The following is a 21,027-nucleotide window of genomic DNA, read 5'->3' on the forward strand; positions in this document are numbered from 1 at the left end:
TGTGATGTAGGACATGTTACTATATTTTTTCCTCACTCCATGGATTGCTAATTTGATCGGTTAGTATTTGAGTAGATAGTTTACCAAATACATTTTTATTCTTACTTGAGTAATTTCTTGGATGGCTGCTTTTTACTTTTACTTGAGTAAAAATATGTGTGTACAATATTGGATACTCTAACCATCTGTAGTATCACTACACCCCTCGCAGCTAATGTTAAAAGCCTTAAAACAATAATTAAGACTTTCGTTTTTGCGTTTTCCACAACTTGCCACACACAATATGGCGTCGAAACTGACGAACGCGGCAGTCAGCTGATTGAAACTTCCGTATCTGAGCGGTAGCACGTGACCCATATACTGGAAACCGTTGTCTGTCAGTGTAGCGCCGAGCAGTTAGTTTTATTCTCTGAACACCATCTTTTCCTTATTTTTAAACCGCGACTTTGACTCTACGAACTGCTAGCTTCGGTATTTTCCACCTGGATTCAGAAAATGGAGTTTAATCGCTACTGTTTGAGGAGCTTTTTGAGTTGTTTGCTAATCTGCGTCACTCTTTGGAGCGAGCAAAGCTACGGGTTGTTTGGACAAACCAACCGGAGACCAAACATCGTTTTAATCCTCACTGACGACCTGGACATCGCTATGGGCGGCTTGGTCGGTACATGTTATCACTACTAATAGTTAACAGCTTCATATTTGAGTTAATTGTGGTAAAAATGTTAATTACGTCTGAATATAATTGTTAGTTCAGTCTAAAGCTGACGGCTCACATTCCTGGCTGAAGCCATCATTTAGGAATCTTAATAGAGTCAGCAGGATCTTCACTAAAGCTTTATCCCATCATTTTAGGTCAAATTACGGGTTTGGGGAGGACAATGATGTGAAGGAAAACGTTTTAAAGTTTATCTGTGTGGCATATTTCAGCAACAAGGCAAAGTGGTTTAAAACAGTAATCAATTATGAAGCAAGCAACTAACATTACGTTTTGACCAATTCGATCATTAAGAATAATGATTATCAAATAAAAATAAAATATGTTTTTTCAGTTCCAGTCAATGAGAGGCAGCTTTAATAAAATGAGTTTTTAGCCTGAATTTAAAGAACGCAGTGCTTCGGATGTTTAGTGGAAGTTTGTTCCAGATTAATGGAGGATAATAACTGAATGTTTGGTTCTGGTTCTGGGGACACAAAACGGAACGAGAAGACTAAAACAGCAACAGCAAATCTTTTATGTATTTTGGTGCTGAGCTATTGACAGATTTATAAACTTACAGAAGTATTTTAACGTCTATTTTTGGCGCTCAAGATAAACACATGTATTAGTTTCTTTAGATCTTTCTGGAATATTAGTTTTTTAATTTTGAAAATGTTCTTCAGGTGATGGAAGACTGATTTTGTAACTGTCTTTATGCATCTGAAGGCTTAGACCCATATTTCAGGCCTGATTTCTAGTTTCTAGCTGTAATAACTGAACCTGCGTTCCGACTCTAGATCATTCCTCTTTAGGTCCGAAGACCTAAAACTTCAGTTTTGTTTCTATTCAGCTGAGTAGAAAGCAGTGAAAGAATTATTCATTGCTTGAGTGAGTTCAGAATCACCTGGTGGCATCATAACGTAGAGCTGTGTGTCATCTGCGTAGTTATGGTAACAAATATTATTTTTTGCTATAACCTGAGCTAGTGTAGATATCAAATAGGAGGAGTCTCAGGATTGAACCTTGGGGGACCCCACATATGAAAAGTTACCTATTGACACAAAGAAGTCACTTTTCTTTAGGTAAGATTAAAACCAGTTAAGAACTGGACTGGACTGTCAAGTTGTCTCAGTTTAAGGTTGCAACATGAAGCAGAAATTTGTACTTTAGAGTTGAAACCTTAAGGTTTAGCCTCTGCTTTATGTCTTTAAAGGGATTTTTACGAAGTTCTTAGTTTCTTTCTACAAGTTGTGGTGTAACAAAACCACTTTGTTGTCTTTTAGAAGCCGTTGACCAAGACTAAGAAACTAATTGGTGATGCTGGGATAACCTTCACAAACGCCGTAAGTATCACCACCTCAGGCGTCTTATAATGAGGAAGAGTAAAGCTGCAACCACAAAATCAGAGCTGTGCTTTAATGTGAACGTCTGCAGATCTTTTACTTTCAGATCTGTGATAATTAAGTACATAAATGTTATTTGGATCTAATGGCAGCACGATATACTGATGATGTTACCTAAAATTATAAGGATCACAGAGGAAAGAAGATTATATTGTTATAAGATTTTATCTAAGATTATCTATCATTATTTTAAAACAGGACAAGGCTCGCTAATACTGATTCTGTTTTTTTTTAATTTGAATTATTTTGTCAAAACCTTGAACAGAGATTAGATATTTTATAGAAGTTTACAGAATACTTTACATGTCAAACAGAAACAAAAGAGAAACGAAGCAAATTTGTGCTCAAAGTGCAAAATTGTTTTCCCAGTTGAGTTGAGAATATGGCGTTAAATTGATGCCAGAAAGTTTGTTCAAAATAAAAAAGATAAACTAAACCGTTGTTTAGGTGGCAGCTCTGCACTTCCATACTAATGATATATGTAACATTTTAGCTTATTTTGTCCATTTTGCTTGTGTTTCTCAGTTTGTCGCCAGTCCTCTCTGCTGCCCGAGTCGAGCCAGCATCCTGACGGGGAAATACCCCCATAACCACCATGTCATCAACAACACGCTGGAGGGGAACTGCAGCAGCTCGGCCTGGCAGAAGAGCCAGGAGCCGCAGACTTTCCCCGCTTTGCTGAAGAGCTTCGGAGGATACCAAACCTTCTTCGCAGGGAAATACCTCAACCAGGTCAGAAACATGAGCCTCCACTTCTGCTATAACCAGGGGTGAAAGTCGGCGGGTACGGTCGGGTACTGCGTACCCCTAGAAGATTTAGCGGGGGTGCCAGTACCCTCAAGAGAGGAGCGGCTGTCTGCTGTAAAGAATCAATGGGTTCACTGTGCAGCCGTGAGTTCACCCACTAATCAGTTGTGACTGATTAGTTTTTCAAGAACAAACTAAAACACGACCTAATCAGTTAAGAAATAGCTTTTTTTCCCATTTCGTATTGTTTCTGAACTGTTTGTGCTTTGTTAGAGCAGCGGTGCAACATGTCGATCGCTTAAGGTTTGGAGTCGATCTCAGCATTAAGTGACAAACTGAACGTCGCCAGGACACTGAGAGCAGCACGTCCTCTGGCTCCTTATCAAAACATTCGTAACTTTATTAATGAACAACAACAAATCAAAAAACGTGTTCAAATTAATGACCCAACAACAATAATAATCTCAGTGATTATTGTTTCAACAAGGTGTTGTGCAATTCTGTGCGTTTCGGTTCCTTTATTCCTTTATCAAAATAACGAGCAGAGCAGGAGTTTAAAATTAACTAATCAACCACCGCTGTGTTCATGGAGGCTTATTAATGATTGCAAAATAAATATCAAGCCTGCAAACCTAATATCGTAACGGACTGAATGCTATGTTTTTAACATAGTCTCTGGTCGGCTTGTGGAGTGCAGGAGGTTGCCATAGCAACGGTTGTGCTTAAATGACAGAGACGGAGAGTAAAAAGGTGAGACTGGTTTAGAGTTGATCACCTGTTCTGGTTGTTTTACCTTTTTTTACTTTTGCATTGGCTCATCACAGCCGCTGTAGTTTCTGAACGTTCAATAAACGACAAACTTGGACTAACTATCTTTGTGACTATACGTCATTTACAACAAACATCAAACACGGTAAATGTGTTTCATTAAGTATTTAACAAACAAATGGCTTCTACCGTGATAATTATGTGAAATTAAATTGTCTAATATAAAAAAATAGTTTGGTGCTGTCGAGCTCAGAGTCTGAGAGGCTTTTCCTCTATCAAACTATCTATTTTGCTTCTTAGTGAAAATATTGATGTTGATGAGATTTTCTCCAAAATGATAACCTTTTTCAATCTTTATAGCTCCACTTTTGAAAATGAGTCTCTAACATTCACAAATGACATTGAAATAAAATCCAGTTCAACATCTGGTTTGAGGTGATTCCTCTGGAACCTGTTGGAGGAAAAACATCCCAACTTCAGAAGATGAGCTTTAACCTAACAGAGCTCTGTGGTTCCTCCTGTCAGTATGAGAGTCAGGGTGAGGAGGCGCCATGTTAGGAAGAGAAGTGGAAGCTGCAGGATCTTCAGAACAAACAGGTCATGATGCTGGGCTACTGATTATCCCTCTGTCTGGACACAGGGTCAATAGAACCAGTTTAAAAGCTAAAATAAATAGTTATATGCCAGACATGGAAAACTGGGGTGCTCTCCATGCCATCATGTTCAGGATTTAGGTCTCATAGCTTCTCAAGGTGTCAACATTGCAGCCATGGGCTGAAGGAAATACAGCTTTATTTTGTAGCAATTCAAGAGCTAGTACCCCCAAGAATTTAAAACTACTTTCACCCCTGGCTATAACCAATGCTTTCACTGGAGAAACAACATCGTGTTTACATGTGCTTATTAAAAATGTAACTTTAAGTAAGATCTGATTATTAAATAACGACAGAAGAATGGTTCATTTCTACTTTTACAACATTTTAATCTGGGGTAATACGCATTTTTCCATCTGCCGTCTTCTTTGCTTCTTTATTAAAATGCTCTCTGTCTTATATTGAGATTATTAAAAATATCTAGGTTGTTTATGACTTCCAGTATGGACATTCTGACGCTGGTGGATTGGAGCATGTTCCTCCAGGCTGGAGCTACTGGGTGGCACTGGTAAGACATTTTAGCTTTTAAAGTTCATGTTAAGTTTAACGATTCAACCCTAACGTCAAACGTGAGTTTGTTTGATCTTTACAGAAATAATTACCACAACAAAGTGGAGAAGATTAATGGATATATGGATTATTATTTAACCTTCACAAGATTGACTGGAAGTTTAAGGTCCATCTTATGAATTACCGCTACCAAATATTTTCCTTATATCTGCAAAAAGGTGTTTTGTTTAGTGGACTATTGTGGCCCATAATGGTCAGCAAATGCCATAATGCAACAATGCATTTATGATAAAATGGATGCTATACTAGCAGATTTATCATAAATTCAAATTTAACTTGAAACAGAATTTTGCTAAAACAGATTTCATGCAAAAATGGAAATTATGCTATAGGATGTTGTGCTAAAGTGTATTTTGTATTTTAACATAAATTCTGTTTTAGCATCACTTCCATTTTAGCATAATACTAAAACTGAATTTCTGTTTTAGCATAATGCTAAGACGAAAGTTATGCTAGCTAGTTTATCATAAATTCAGATTTGCCATAAAACATATCACGCTAAAACAAAATTTACACAAAAATAGAATTTAAGCTAAAACACAAGTTATGCTAGCAAGTTTATCATAACGTGTGTTTTACTATCACATTTTAGCAAGATGCTAAAACAGAATTTATGTTAAAATGTAAGTTAGGCTAAATATGAATTTCTGTTTAGCATAATTCTGAGACCAACTAGTTTTGTTTTAGCATACAACAAAATTATGCTAGCAAGTTTACCATGACTTCTGATTTAGCATAACATCCAGCATAATTTCTGTATTTTGGACCATTAAAATGAACCTTTAAAACTAAACTTGTAAAGATATTTTGGTAACACTTTATTTGAAGGGGGGTGAATAAGACTGACATGACACTGTCATAAACATGACATAACACCTGTCATGAACATGAATAAGCTTTCATGAATATTTATGACTGTTGTCAAAAAGCGTCATTCGGTAAATTATGACACTTTTAATACAAAGTTGACGTTATTCAAAATGTCTTGTTAGGACAACTTGACATTAACCAGGAAATCATTACTGCTTAAACTTTACCTTTAATAACATAAAGTTACCTAAATTTTAAAGTGCAATCAGTAATACTTTTATAACAAATTTATATCAGTAATGATTTCCTGGTTAATGTCAAGTTGTCATAACAAAGACATTTTGAATAATGTCAACTTTGTATTAGAAGTGTCATAATTTACCGAATGACGCTTTTTGACAACAGTCATAAATATTCATGAAGGCTTATTCATGTTCATGACAGGAGTTGTGTCATGTTTATGACAGTCTCATGTCAGTCTTATTCACCCCCCATCAAATAAAGTGTTACCGATATTTTTTGTTGAAAAAACAGTATTTAAGAAAGAATTGCCAGATTGATTTGTGTTTTTATCCCTGAACCAACCAGAGATTCTCAAAGTGAATTAATGGATAACTTTTGTTTTCCAGGAGAAAAACTCTAAATACTACAACTACGCTCTGTCAGTGAATGGGAAGACTCAGAAACATGGAGCGGACTACAGCAGAGATTACCTGACCGATGTGCTGGTGAGACTTCGTTTAAGTGTCAAAGGTGCAATTAGAGACACAAGGGAAATGTTTTGATCAAATTTGTTTTTGTTTCTCTCCCAGGCTAACAGGTCTCTGGACTTCCTCCAGTATAAATCCAGTTACCAGCCGTTCTTCATGATGGTTTCCACGCCGGCGCCACACTCCCCATGGACGGCGGCTCCTCAGTACAAGGACCGCTTCAACAACACCAAGGCTCCCAGAGACCCCAACTTTAACGTCCACGGGAAGGTGGGACACGTTTTTAATATGCAGCAGGAACCAGATGGATTCAAACATTTCTAAAATGTCTCTCACTTTTATTTTGACTATGATGTTAAATCTGGATAAACCTTTCCCTTTTTACTGTCGCATAAAAAATTACAGGCAAAAACCAACAGGTTACCCCAGAGAAACTGAGTTTCCAGGCCAATACAAGCTGAAAAAGTTATAATGTTTCATATCAGTCAATATCAATAACTGTCAGTATCTAATTATTTATCAGTTTTTTGTTTGGTTTCCTGTTTTATCCAAAGTTTTAACTAAACACCATTTTGTTTATTTTTAAGCAGTTATGAGGCAAAGTGGGGAAACTTGAAACTGTTTCTCAGTAGGATGTTGCTAGGTAACCAAAGTTGGGTGGGGTAGGGAACTTGAAACTGCTCATTACCCAGCAGGTTGTTGCTAGGCAACCAAAGAGCGAGTGACTTAGTTCAGTGGTCCCCAACCTTTTTATTACCGCGGACCGGTCAAGACTAGGAAAATTTAGCTGCGTCCCGGTGGGGGGGGGGGTGTTTGAGGTGGTGTTGGTGTTCCCGCTAAATCCTGAATATACCCAATTTGGGTTGTCTTAGAGTTTTTATCGCAACCTGTGGGGTTTTTCTTGTCTGGGAACAAGAATACGACCTGCTGAATGTGACAGGTAGCCAATCAGAAAGCGCGGTGACGTAAGAACAGAGGGGAATCCCAAACCGCTGACATCAACTGAGAGTCCGTGGATATCGAAGACGATATGCGGAAGTGTTTGTTATTAAATTTAAAGGTCATTATTATGTTTATTCAGTTAAAAATGTTAACTATGAAAAAAAACAGTCACCTCCAAATCATAGTGCAGCAAATAGAGCAGCTGCTCCCGTCGTTTTTTATCCACCGCCTTTTCTTTTTGTTACGTCTTTTATCTCTTAAAATGACTCCACAAACTATCACTATTGCTTCTACATCGTCATCCGTGTTTGGTTATTCTAAATTCCCGTTATGTTGGGGGTTTTACTGGATTATCCTCTGGAATCGGGATGTTTGTGACTGGAATCGGTTCGTGTTGCTCCTGCCTTGGACACACAAACTGATCGAACCTGTTGGACTTTTATCAGCTCTGTGGTCACAGAGGTTTGGAGAATCGGCCGACAATTCTTAAATCTTTCCGTCTAAACCAGACTTAAGACTCACAAGCTCTACTCATCTCCTCTCGACCACTGCCCAAACGCTCTGACTCTGGTCGCTATGGTAACGTTTGCATATCCCTTCAAAATAAGATACAGATATGCCACAAAAATGAACATTTTACTTTGGTGAAAATTTTAACTCATGATACTGACTAACGGGAGCCCTGAGCTAGTTTCTCTGCAACGAGACGGTCCCATCTGGGAGTGATGGGAGACGATGACACCCGAAGTGTTGCTTATATCCACAGCCTGCTTGGTCTCTACGTGGCGAAGCAGTTTGAAGCTTCATTGCCTCATTAGCAGCCGGTCGCCACATGTTACACAGAGCGGGGTTGTAATGTGGGACTCACCTACCATTCCGGGATAAATCCATTCTCCTGTCTCTTCTCTGGGCCTTTTCCCCTTTGCAAAGAAACTTTAAGACATCTGATCTGTTTCTTACTCATTTTGCTGCTTGTGGCCTCAGTGTTGGCGGTGTTGGTGTTTTCAAAATAAAAGATCCTCCAGTCTCAAATAATACATAAAACGGAAATATTTCACTATTTCTTGCGCGGCCCGGTACCAATTGGTCCACGGACCGGTACCGGTCCACGGACCGGGGTTTGGGGACCACTGACTTAGTTGATTCCACCAACCTAGCTTAGCCTTTCTTTCTGGATCAGACGTCAGTGAATATGTTCTGAATATTCTATCAGACGTATTGATCAGTATCTATTGATATTGATCATGTTTCTATCACAATATATATTGTTATTGATTTATTGTTCAGCTCTACTGTTATTGAAAACTGATTTCCACCCAATAGTTTGGTAAACCCTCTTTCTCTCATATTTCTTTCTCTACTCAATCCATCTCTATTTTAGGACAGTTAAAACAGCTACATTCATTTAAAAACCTTATTAATCCGACTTCATTTGGTGATTTTAGGACAAACATTGGTTGATCCGTCAGGCTAAAACTCCCATGTCCAACTCCTCCGTCAAGTTCCTCGATGACGCCTTCAGGAAGCGGTTTGTGGTTTTATTTTTTTCTCTAACCTTTATATCTGCTTCTTCTGTTGCTGATCAAACATCTGTTTTTGTTGCTCTAGATGGAGAACTTTACTGTCAGTGGATGATCTGGTGGAGAAAATCGTGAAGAAGTTGGAGGTCAGAGGTGAACTAGAGAACACCTACATCTTCTTTACCTCTGATAATGGCTACCATACAGGTGAGTGAGGATGTTGATCTCTGCCAGTTCTCTTTAGGTGATGTGATGAATTACAGCGTTTTGCTCTGATTCAGGTCAGTTCTCTCTGCCGCTGGACAAACGGCAGCTCTATGAGTTCGACATCAGGGTTCCTCTCATGGTCAGAGGACCAAACATCAAACCCAACCAGACCAGCCAGGTACAAACATTCACACCGTCTCAGTTTTTATACTGTTGCATACGGAATCGACCAAAACGGCCAGCTCTGGTTCACATAAAAACCTTCGTCTCAGTTCGGTTGGCACGATTTGAATTCAAATTCATATGTGAATGCAAAGTGGACCGGAGACCGCTCCAAAAGCAGGAAGTGAACTAAAGCATTCTGGGTATAAACAACCAAAACAAACTCATGAGTCTAGCGCTGATGCAAGAAATGTCTTGTGGTCTTTGGCTAAAGACAAAACAGAAATACTACAACCACTAAAATCTGGTGGCACTCCATTTTTGTTTACATTTGGTGAAGAAGGAGCTTATCTTCTTCAGTGGTTCTTGTGGTGGCGCCCCCACAGGTGAGGAGGGGAACAAGTTTTTCACAAGGTTTGGTTTGTTTGACACAGTGGAGTGTGAAAGCAAAACACATCAGGATTTTATCTCACTTGTCCTTAAGAGTCAACTTCTTCAAATTCGCTGTAACACAAACAGGAGATCATTCCTGACCACAATAACTCTGAAGAATCCCAAATTATTGAGTTATTTACTTTCCCTTTGGGATCAGTAAAGTATTTTTGAATTGAATTACTTTTCATATTATCAGATGTGTTATAGTAAAATTATAACTTTGAAGGTTCAGCCATCTGTTCTGTGTTCATGCTGTCAGATGCCGGTGGCGAACGTCGACCTCGGCCCGACCATCCTGGACATCGCCGGCTACAACGTCAGCAAGACCCAAATGGACGGCATGTCCTTCCTGCCCATTATGGTGAGAGAACATAATCCATTTATTTCACAAGAACAATCATTGATCAATGGTTTAAACGCAGAGTAATCTCAGTTTATGTAATCTTAAAGAGCGGTAAAAACATTTCTCCTCTTTACTTGGTAAATAATATTCCAAATGTCCACGAATCGGAAAAAAGCTTTTATACTGCATCATCGCCATTACGTATTTAAATAACAGTATTTATGAGTCTGACTCATGTTATTTAACTGATAGTATACTATTAGTATTTATATAATTTGTTTTTTGTCCAAATATTGTAAAACTAAATCTGTCATAACTTACATTATTTAAACTATTTGCACATAGAGCTCACTTCATTTAAATCAGATCATCATCAGCATAATAGATAATTTTTGTCTTTCAGTGATTAAAGGTTTTCTGAGTGGATTGACTGCACAGCTGCCAAGATTTGTAAAACATTAATTGTATCTCCATTTTTAATTCCAGATTATCCATAACCCATCATGCTGTGGGCTGTTTTTCTATCTGTTGTTTTGCTTCTTGCACCTGAAATCAACATCTAGATGGTTCAAACGTGGAGACAAAGATCTCAAACATCGACATTGAAACAGCCTAAATACTGAACTTTTCCACATTTATGGATGATTCTTAAAATTTGGCTCAACAACTTTAAATGGTTTCTCCCAATTCTGGCCTAATACTCAGCTTGGTGCAACTTTAACATTTAGCCAGATCTTAGTGGGTATGTGCATACAGTTAGGCTGTATGTCAAGTTTATGTCAAATTATACACAATAATATGTGCTAGTATAGGCTGACATTATTATTATAACACTTAGATGAAATAAGACAGGATAAAATTAATCGAATGGTGCAGAAAACAAACTTTAATGAACAAAAAAGAAACTATGATAAATCAAGACACTTAATTTATTGTTTCAGCAGCAAGGGAAGATGAACAGCAGCAGCTGGAGAACAGACATCCTGGTGGAGTATGAAGGCGAAGGAAGGAACGTTTCGGATCCGGCCTGCCCGCTGTTGGGACCGGGAGTGTCGGTACGAGGAAAACCCAGATCAAAATATCGTTCACCTGTTGAATGAACGTGTAAAGAAATCTTCTTCTTCTTCTTCTGCAGGAGTGCTTCCCAGACTGTGTGTGCGAGGACTCGTACAACAACACTTATGCCTGTGTGCGCACCGTCGCCCCCTCTGCCAACTTGCAGTACTGCGAGTTCGATGACAATGAGGTACATCATCAGTTTCATTTAAAAGACCCAGCTTTCCTCAAGATGTGGATTTTAATTAGCTCAGAACTTCCCTGACTTTAGTGACTGCTAGTGGCTGGATCTGAAGCCTAGCATGATTGTCTGTTCTGCAGGTGTTTGTGGAAGTGTATAACATGACGGCAGACCCCTACCAGCTGAAAAATATCGCAAAAACCATTGAGCAGGAAGTGCTGGAAAAGATGAACCATCGGCTGATGATGCTGCAGTCGTGCTCTGGGCAGACATGTCGAACACCTGGAGTTTATGATCGAAGGTGCATTTTGACTATAAAACATATAATCTATTGACTTTGGTTAAATGAGGAATTGGGCATGTTTTACGTGCTTCATATACACCAGATTTGAGATCATTTTTGAAATCATGCTGTACTATGTGAAATGTTTGCACATTTTTCGCGTCAAAATATAGCATTTGTCTATTTTATTTGTATTTTACTTCATAGTATAGCAGTTGTCACTTTTGCACATTTTTTGCTATGTCATGCTATAGCATGCCATTATTGCACATCTTTTGATCATAATATAGCAAGGGTAATTTTTATGTTTTTTTACGTCAAGTGTAATTTTTCCAAAAAAATTTTGTCATCGTATAAAAAACGTGTCATTTTTGCACGTTTTTCACGTCATAGTATAGCAAGTGTCATATTTATACGTTACTTACTTCATAGCAAGTGTAATTTTTTTGCATTTTTTGTGTCATAGTATAGCATTTGTAATTTTTCACATTTTTCGCATTTTAGTATAGCAAGTGTCATATTTATGTTTTTTACGTCATAGCAAGTGTAATTTTTTTTAGCATTTTTCACGTCAGTGTAGCATTTGTAATTTTTTCACATTTTTTGCATCATAGTATAGTATGATGTTGAAAATGTGCAAAAATGAGTCATAGTGTTGTAGGTCTCGAGACCATTATTTGATGGTCTCGGTCTCGTCTCGGACTCGACCGCATTTGGTCTCGGTCTTGTCTCGGTCTCGGGCGCTGAGGACTCTGCATTTTATTTCAAGACCAGTCAAGACCGCAACTGTGAAAATATCACAAAACGTACAGCATACCTACATATTTAACATCGTTTTCTTCAGTGGATGCAAAACGCACCGATTAAAATCCAAGCAACAACGTGTTTCTGTTACTCCCCCTCCTGCTCCCCACCTTTCACTCGCACGCGGCTCTGAGACATGCGCAGTGGTTTCCTCTGAGCGGCAGAAGACGTCTGTCTAATTGTCAGTAATGGAATAAAGCTGCATAAATCATAAGAAATCTGATGGCGACGGCTAACTCAGCAGCGCTTCGCTTTCACAGACGGTTGGGACAACGTCTAACTTTTTTCGTCACTTAGAAAGGTAAGCTCCGTTGACGTAATGCTAGCAAAGCTAGCTGTACAGAGACACATAAGCATTTGTGATGGAAAAGAAGTTGTCACTCACTGCACTTAATTATTGTGCGGAGGTGTTGACTGACTTGTTTCATATATGGGACAACGCTGTGTCCAAATGTCTGCAATATAGTGATGTGACATTCAGGAACAGTCCGATTCTTCTGAACGGCTCTTTACTTAGAAAATAGGACTGTAATGTCACTGAGAGCTGTTTTTTTTGTTGTTGTAATGCTTTGCTCCCGCTACCTGGCTTCATGTAGCGGAAAAAAGGGTGAAAACAGTCACGGTGAGCGCCTTGTGCTTGGTTACTTCTTTGTTGCTCCTTGGTCAGCGTTTATAGTTGAGCGTTATTTACCGTCGTGTCATTTAGCGCGGGCCGCTGGTCTTGCTCTTGTCTCAGTCTCGATACGCTCTGGTCTTGGTGTTGTCTTGGTCTCGGGTTAGGGGGTCTTGACCACAACACTGGTATATTATGACCTCAAAAATGTGCAAAAATTTCTAATAGTATGATGTCGAAAATATGCAAAAATTAGTCATAGTATAGTATGTAATTGTTTATGTCATAGTATAGCATTTGTCATTTTTTCACATTTTTCACATCCTATTTATAAGTTTTTTACGTCATAATATAGCATTTTTCATTTTTGCGTGTTTTTCGCATCATAGTATAGCATTTGTAATTTTTTCAAATTTTTTGCGTCATTCACACAATGTTCACAACTTATACCACAATCTGGGACCAACATAGGAAATATTAAAGACATTATAGTATGTAAAAAAATTAGGTCAACTTACACATTATTTGCATAGTATATTAGATGTAATATTCTGGTTTTTACAGCCGATAGTCAGTATTAAAAAAAACCCTGTTCATTCAACATTAAAAATTTTATTTTTCTCCTGTCAGGTTTAAGTTCAACCCTCAGCAGCTGTTTTCAAGCCGCAGCTGGAGGCTGAGCAGACTTGGACAGTAAGAGGTGGAAGGCCTTTTCCTGCTGCCACTGCCTTGCTTTGGAGCCGCCATCTTCTCTGGATGGAGACGGATGAAGCCAAATCAGCCGTTAAACTTCATGTTTTTCAGTTGATGCTTGTAAAAGACTGAAAAGGTCTCCGTCAGCACAGATTTGCACGTTTGTTTCTCCCCTATCTGCCCACAGGAAGCAGAAAGTTAAATAGTTAGGCTGCGTTTCAGTGTTTAATCAAGAATTTCACATTTTTTAAACATGTAAAACAGAGGAGACAAGAACATGAAGAAGTGCCAAATGTTGTCCTATTTATGATTTTAATTCAAAGTTGGATCAGGGAAATAATGTAAGGGATTTTTTTTTTTATTTATTAGAATTTTTGAAATATCCTATGTTGTGAAGCATAAATTGCTTTCTGTCTTATTAAACAGGGAAAAATATAAAACCTGCAAATCATATCCAGATTCTCCAGCTGCTACTGATGATGATCTTTACTACAGTTAACATAGAAAATGTTTTTTTCCTTCAAAGGGAAAGTTTAAAAATAAATATGAACTTTTAAATATGCCAGATTTTCATGTATTTTTGTGTTGTGTGTTTGTCCAAATAAAGAATCACTGTTACTTTTTTTGCTTTCATTTCTTTCTTCTATTCTAAATATCATGAAGAAGTTGAGTTTACATTAAACTTTTAGCGATTTAATTAAATGCTGCAGGTTAAATATATAGATTTGTCTCAATATTTGATTAAAAGTCTAAAATCAACCTCCTGCAAAAATGAGTATAGTATGACCTCAAAAATGTTCAAAAATGAGTCATATACTACGACCTCAAAATGTGCCAATATTTGTCATATTATAAGTATGACCTCAAAAATGTGCAAAGAATTGTCAGTTATAGTATGATGTCGAAAATATGCAAACATTTGTCATAGTAGTATATAGCATGACCTTAAGATGTGCAGAAATTAGTCATAGTATAGTATGACATCAAAAATATGCAAAAATTTGTCAGTATGACCTCAAAAATGTGCAAAAATTTTCATAGTATAGTATGACATGAAAAATGTGCAAAAAGGTCATATAGTATGATGACGAAAATATGCAAAAATTTGTCATAGTAGTATAGTATGACCTCAAAAATATGCAAAAATTTGTCATAGTTTAGTATGACCTTAAAAATTTGCAAAACATTGTCATAGTTATAGTATGATGCCGAAAGTATGCACAAATTTTCGAATTTTCGTCATACTATACTATTGTCATAGTATAGTATAACCTCAAAATTGTGCAACAATTGTCATAGTATAGTATGACCTCATAAATATGCAAAAATTAGTCATACTATAGTATGACCTCAAAAATGTGCAAAAATTGTCATAGTATAGTATGACCTCAAAAATATGCAAAAATTAGTCATAGTATAGTATGACCTCAAAAATGTGCAAAAATTGTCATAGTATAGTATGACCTCAAAAATGTGCAAAAATTGTCATAGTATAGTATGACCTCAAAAATATGCAAAAATTGTCATAGTATAGTATGACCTCAAAAATATGCAAAAATTTGTCATAGTATAGTATGACCTCAAAATATGCAAAATTGTCATATATAGTATGACTCAAAATATGCAAAATTGTCATAGTATAGTATGACCTCAAATTGTGCAAAAATTAGTCATAGTATAGTATGACCTCAAAAATGTGCAAAAATTAGTCATAGTATAGTATGACCTCAAAAATGTGCAAAAATTGTCATAGTATAGTATGACCTCAAAAATATGCAAAAATTAGTCATAGTATAGTATGACCTCAAAAATGTGCAAAATTGTCATAGTATAGTATGACCTCAAAAATGTGAAAAAAAATTGTCATATAGTATGATGTCGAAAATATGCAGAAATTAGTCAAAGTATATAGTATGACCTCAGAAATGTGCAAAAATTAGTCATAGTATAGTATGATGTCGAAAATATGCAAAAATGTCGAAAATATGCAGAAATTAGTCAAAGTATATAGTATGACCTCAAAAATGTGCAAAAATTGTCATAGTATAGTATGACCTCAAAAATGTGCAAAAATTAGTCATAGTATAGTATGACCTCAAAAACATGCAAAATTAGTCATAGTATAGTATGACCTCAAAAATGTGCAAAAATTGTCATAGTATAGTATGACCTCAAAAATATGCAAAAATTAGTCATAGTATAGTATGACCTCAAAAATATGCAAAAATTAGTCATAGTATAGTATGACCTCAAAAATGTGCAAAAATTGTCATAGTATAGTATGACTCAAAATATGCAAAATTAGTCAAGTATAGTATGACCTCAAAAATGCAAAATTGTCATAGTATAGTATGACCTCAAAAATGTGCAAAAATTGTCATAGTATAGTATGACTCAAAATATGCAAAAATTAGTCATAGTATAGTATGACCTCAAAAGCAAAAATGTCATAAAAAAAAAAAGCAAAATTAGTCATAGTATAGTATGACCTCAAAAATGTGCAAAAATTGTCATAGTATAGTATGACCTCAAAAATTGCAAAAATTAGTCATAGTATAGTATGACCTCAAAAATGTGCAAAAATTGTCATAGTATAGTATGACCTCAAAAATGTGCAAAAATTGTCATAGTATAGTATGACCTCAAAAATATGCAAAAATTAGTCATAGTATAGTATGACCTCAAAAATATGCAAACATTAGTCATAGTATAGTATGACCTCAAAAATGTGCAAAAATTGTCATAGTATAGTATGACCTCAAAAATATGCAAAAATTGTCATAGTATAGTATGACCTCAAAAATATGCAAAAATTAGTCATAGTATAGTATGACCTCAAAAATGTGCAAAAATTGTCATAGTATAGTATGACCTCAAAAATATGCAAAAATTAGTCATAGTATAGTATGACCTCACAAATGTGCAAAAATTAGTCATAGTATAGTATGACCTCAAAAATGTGCAAAAATTGTCATAGTATAGTATGACCTCAAAAATGTGCAAAAATTAGTCATAGTATAGTATGACCTCAAAAATGTGCAAAAATTAGTCATAGTATAGTATGACCTCAAAAATGTGCAAAAATTAGTCATAGTATAGTATGACCTCAAAAATGTGCAAAAATTAGTCATAGTATAGTATGACCTCAAAAATGTGCAAAAATTGTCATAGTATAGTATGACCTCAAAAATATGGAAAAATTAGTCATAGTATAGTATGACCTCAAATATGCAAAAATTAGTCATAGTATAGTATGACCTCAAAAATGTGCAAAAATTAGTCATAGTATAGTATGACCTCAAAAATGTGCAAAAATTAGTCATAGTATAGTATGACCTCAAAAATGTGCAAAAATTGTCATAGTATAGTATGACCTCAAAAATATGCAAAAATTAGTCATAGTATAGTATGACCTCAAAAATGTGCAAAAATTAGTCATAGTATAGTATGACCTCAAAAATGTGCAAAAATTGTCATAGTATAGTATGACCTCAAAAATGTGCAAAAATTGTCATAGTATAGTATGACCTCAAAAATATGCAAAATTAGTCATAGTATAGTATGACCTCAAAAATGTGCAAAAATTGTCATAGTATAGTATGACCTCAAAAATATGCAAAAATTAGTCATAGTATAGTATGACCTCAAAAATGTGCAAAAATTAGTCATAGTATAGTATGACCTCAAAAATGTGCAAAAATTGTCATAGTATAGTATGACCTCAAAAATGTGCAAAAATTGTCATAGTATAGTATGACCTCAAAAATGTGCAAAAATTATTCATAGTATAGTATGACCTCAAAAATATGCAAAAATTAGTCATAGTATAGTATGACCTCAAAAATGTGCAAAAATTGTCATAGTATAGTATGACCTCAAAAATATGCAAAAATTAGTCATAGTATAGTATGACCTCAAAAATGTGCAAAATTGTCATAGTATAGTATGACCTCAAAAATGTGCAAAAATTAGTCATAGTATAGTATGACCTCAAAAATGTGCAAAAATTGTCATAGTATAGTATGACCTCAAAAATGTGCAAAAATTGTCATAGTATAGTATGACCTCAAAAATGTGCAAAAATTGTCATAGTATAGTATGACCTCAAAAATGTGCAAAAATTGTCATAGTATAGTATGACCTCAAAAATGTGCAAAAATTGTCATAGTATAGTATGACCTCAAAAATATGCAAAAATTAGTCATAGTATAGTATGACCTCAAAAATATGCAAACATTAGTCATAGTATAGTATGACCTCAAAAATATGCAAAAATTGTCATAGTATAGTATGACCTCAAAAATATGCAAAAATTAGTCATAGTATAGTATGACCTCAAAAATGTGCAAAAATTAGTCATAGTATAGTATGACCTCAAAAATGTGCAAAAATTGTCATAGTATAGTATGACCTCAAAAATGTGCAAAAATTGTCATAGTATAGTATGACCTCAAAAATATGCAAAAATTAGTCATAGTATAGTATGACCTCAAAAATATGCAAAAATTAGTCATAGTATAGTATGACCTCAAAAATGTGCAAAAATTGTCATAGTATAGTATGACCTCAAAAATATGCAAAAATTAGTCATAGTATAGTATGACCTCAAAAATGTGCAAAAATTAGTCATAGTATAGTATGACCTCAAAAATGTGCAAAAATTAGTCATAGTATAGTATGACCTCAAAAATGTGCAAAAATTGTCATAGTATAGTATGACCTCAAAAATGTGCAAAAATTGTCATAGTATAGTATGACCTCAAAAATATGCAAAAATTAGTCATAGTATAGTATGACCTCAAAAATGTGCAAAATTAGTCATAGTATAGTATGACCTCAAAAATGTGCAAAAATTGTCATAGTATAGTATGACCTCAAAAATGTGCAAAAATTGTCATAGTATAGTATGACCTCAAAAATGTGCAAAAATTGTCATAGTATAGTATGACCTCAAAAATGTGCAAAAATTGTCATAGTATAGTATGACCTCAAAAATGTGCAAAAATTATTCATAGTATAGTATGACCTCAAAAATGTGCAAAAATTGTCATAGTATAGTATGACCTCAAAAATTGCAAAAAATCAATATAGAACCTCAAAAATGTGCAAAATTGTCATAGTATAGTATGACCTCAAAAATGTGCAAAAATTGTCATAGCATAGTACGACCTCAAAAATGTGCAAAAATTGTCATAGTATAGTATGACCTCAAAAATGTGCAAAATTGTCATAGTATAGTATGACCTCAAAAATGTGCAAAAATTATTCATAGTATAGTATGACCTCAAAAATGTGCAAAAATATTCATAGTATAGTATGACCTCAAAAATGTGCAAAATTGTCATAGTATAGTATGACCTCAAAAATGTGCAAAAATTATTCATAGTATAGTATGACCTCAAAAATATGCAAAAATTAGTCATAGTATAGTATGACCTCAAAAATGTGCAAAATTGTCATAGTATAGTATGACCTCAAAAATGTGCAAAAATTAGTCATAGTATAGTATGACTCAAAAATTGTCATAGTATAGTATGACCTCAAAAATGTGCAAAAATTGTCATAGTATAGTATGACCTCAAAAATGTGCAAAAATTGTCATAGTATAGTATGACCTCAAAAATGTGCAAAAATTGTCATAGTATAGTATGACCTCAAAAATATGCAAAAATTAGTCATAGTATAGTATGACCTCAAAAATATGCAAAATTAGTCATAGTATAGTATGACCTCAAAAATGTGCAAAATTGTCATAGTATAGTATGACCTCAAAAATATGCAAAAATTAGTCATAGTATAGTATGACCTCAAAAATATGCAAAAATTAGTCATAGTATAGTATGACCTCAAAAATGTGCAAAAATTGTCATAGTATAGTATGACCTCAAAAATGTGCAAAAATTGTCATAGTATAGTATGACCTCAAAAATATGCAAAAATTAGTCATAGTATAGTATGACCTCAAAAATATGCAAAAATTAGTCATAGTATAGTATGACCTCAAAAATGTGCAAAAATTGTCATAGTATAGTATGACCTCAAAAATGTGCAAAAATTAGTCATAGTATAGTATGACCTCAAAAATGTGCAAAAATTGTCATAGTATAGTATGACCTCAAAAATGTGCAAAAATTAGTCATAGTATAGTATGACCTCAAAAATGTGCAAAAATTAGTCATAGTATAGTATGACCTCAAAAATGTGCAAAAATTAGTCATAGTATAGTATGACCTCAAAAATGTGCAAAAATTGTCATAGTATAGTATGACCTCAAAAATGTGCAAAAATTGTCATAGTATAGTATGACCTCAAAAATATGCAAAAATTAGTCATAGTATAGTATGACCTCAAAAATGTGCAAAAATTAGTCATAGTATAGTATGACCTCAAAAATGTGCAAAAATTGTCATAGTATAGTATGACCTCAAAAATGTGCAAAAATTGTCATAGTATAGTATGACCTCAAAAATATGCAAAATTGTCATAGTATAGTATGACCTCAAAAATGTGCAAAAATTAGTCATAGTATAGTATGACCTCAAAAATGTGCAAAAATTAGTCATAGTATAGTATGACCTCAAAAATATGCAAAAATTAGTCATAGTATAGTATGACCTCAATATGCAAAAATTAGTCAAGTATAGTATGACCTCAAAAATGTGCAAAAATTGTCATAGTATAGTATGACCTCAAAAATGTGCAAAATTGTCATAGTATATTATGACCTCAAAATATGCAAAAATTAGTCATAGTATAGTATGACCTCAAAAATATGCAAAAATTAGTCATAGTATAGTATGACCTCAAAAATGTGCAAAAATTGTCATAGTATAGTATGACCTCAAAAATGTGCAAAAATTGTCATAGTATAGTATGACCTCAAATATGCAAAAATTAGTCATAGTATAGTATGACCTCAAAAATGTGCAAAAATTAGTCATAGTATAGTATGACCTCAAAAATGTGCAAAAATTAGTCATAGTATAGTATGACCTCAAAAATGTGCAAAAATTGTCATAGTATAGTATGACCTCAAAAATGTGCAAAAATTGTCATAGTATAGTATGACCTCAAAAATATGCAAAATTGAGTCATAGTATAATATGACCTCAAAAATGTGCAAAAAATTTGTCATAGTATAGTATGACCTCAAAAAATGTGCAAAAATTAGTCATAGTATAGTATGACCTCAAAAAAAAAAAAAAAAAAAATTCATAGTATAGTATGACCTCAAAAATTCAAAATTAGTCATAGTATAGTATGACCTCAAAAATATGCAAAAATTAGTCATAGTATAGTATGACCTCAAAATATGCAAAAGTCATAGTATAGTATGACCTCAAAAAGTGCAAAAATTGTCATAGTATAGTATGACCTCAAAAATGTGCAAAATTAAGTCATAGTATAGTATGACCTCAAAATGTGCAAAA

The 21,027-nt window shown here is 34.8% G+C and overlaps 1 protein-coding gene across 5 annotated transcripts in view; it reads left to right on the top strand.

The window, feature by feature from the left end:
- Positions 1 to 325: 325 nt before the first annotated feature.
- Positions 326 to 21,027, top strand: part of gnsa (glucosamine (N-acetyl)-6-sulfatase a) — a 36,313-nt gene continuing 15,611 nt past the window's right edge. For 4 of the 5 annotated variants that reach the window (XR_014086030.1, XR_014086031.1, XR_014086028.1 and 1 more), the window contains exons 1-13: positions 326 to 657; positions 1,981 to 2,040; positions 2,626 to 2,832; positions 4,711 to 4,776; positions 6,278 to 6,376; positions 6,461 to 6,628; positions 8,746 to 8,828; positions 8,909 to 9,027; positions 9,102 to 9,205; positions 9,884 to 9,985; positions 10,912 to 11,022; positions 11,103 to 11,213; positions 11,345 to 11,505. Coding sequence is in view for 1 of the 5 variants with exons in the window: in XM_008400887.3 (XP_008399109.1) it covers positions 496 to 657; positions 1,981 to 2,040; positions 2,626 to 2,832; positions 4,711 to 4,776; positions 6,278 to 6,376; positions 6,461 to 6,628; positions 8,746 to 8,828; positions 8,909 to 9,027; positions 9,102 to 9,205; positions 9,884 to 9,985; positions 10,912 to 11,022; positions 11,103 to 11,213; positions 11,345 to 11,505; positions 13,535 to 13,601 (1,620 nt within the window). In the remaining 4 variants the exon portion in view is untranslated. Of the gene's footprint in view, positions 658 to 1,980; positions 2,041 to 2,625; positions 2,833 to 4,710; positions 4,777 to 6,277; positions 6,377 to 6,460; positions 6,629 to 8,745; positions 8,829 to 8,908; positions 9,028 to 9,101; positions 9,206 to 9,883; positions 9,986 to 10,911; positions 11,023 to 11,102; positions 11,214 to 11,344; positions 11,506 to 13,534; positions 14,216 to 21,027 lie in introns of those variants that run through there. The other variant, XM_008400887.3, reaches the window with a different exon arrangement.

The sequence above is a fragment of the Poecilia reticulata genome, chromosome 23 (assembly GCF_904066995.2).
Source record: "Poecilia reticulata chromosome 23, P_reticulata-male-v2, whole genome shotgun sequence".
NCBI lineage: Eukaryota > Metazoa > Chordata > Actinopteri > Cyprinodontiformes > Poeciliidae > Poecilia > Poecilia reticulata.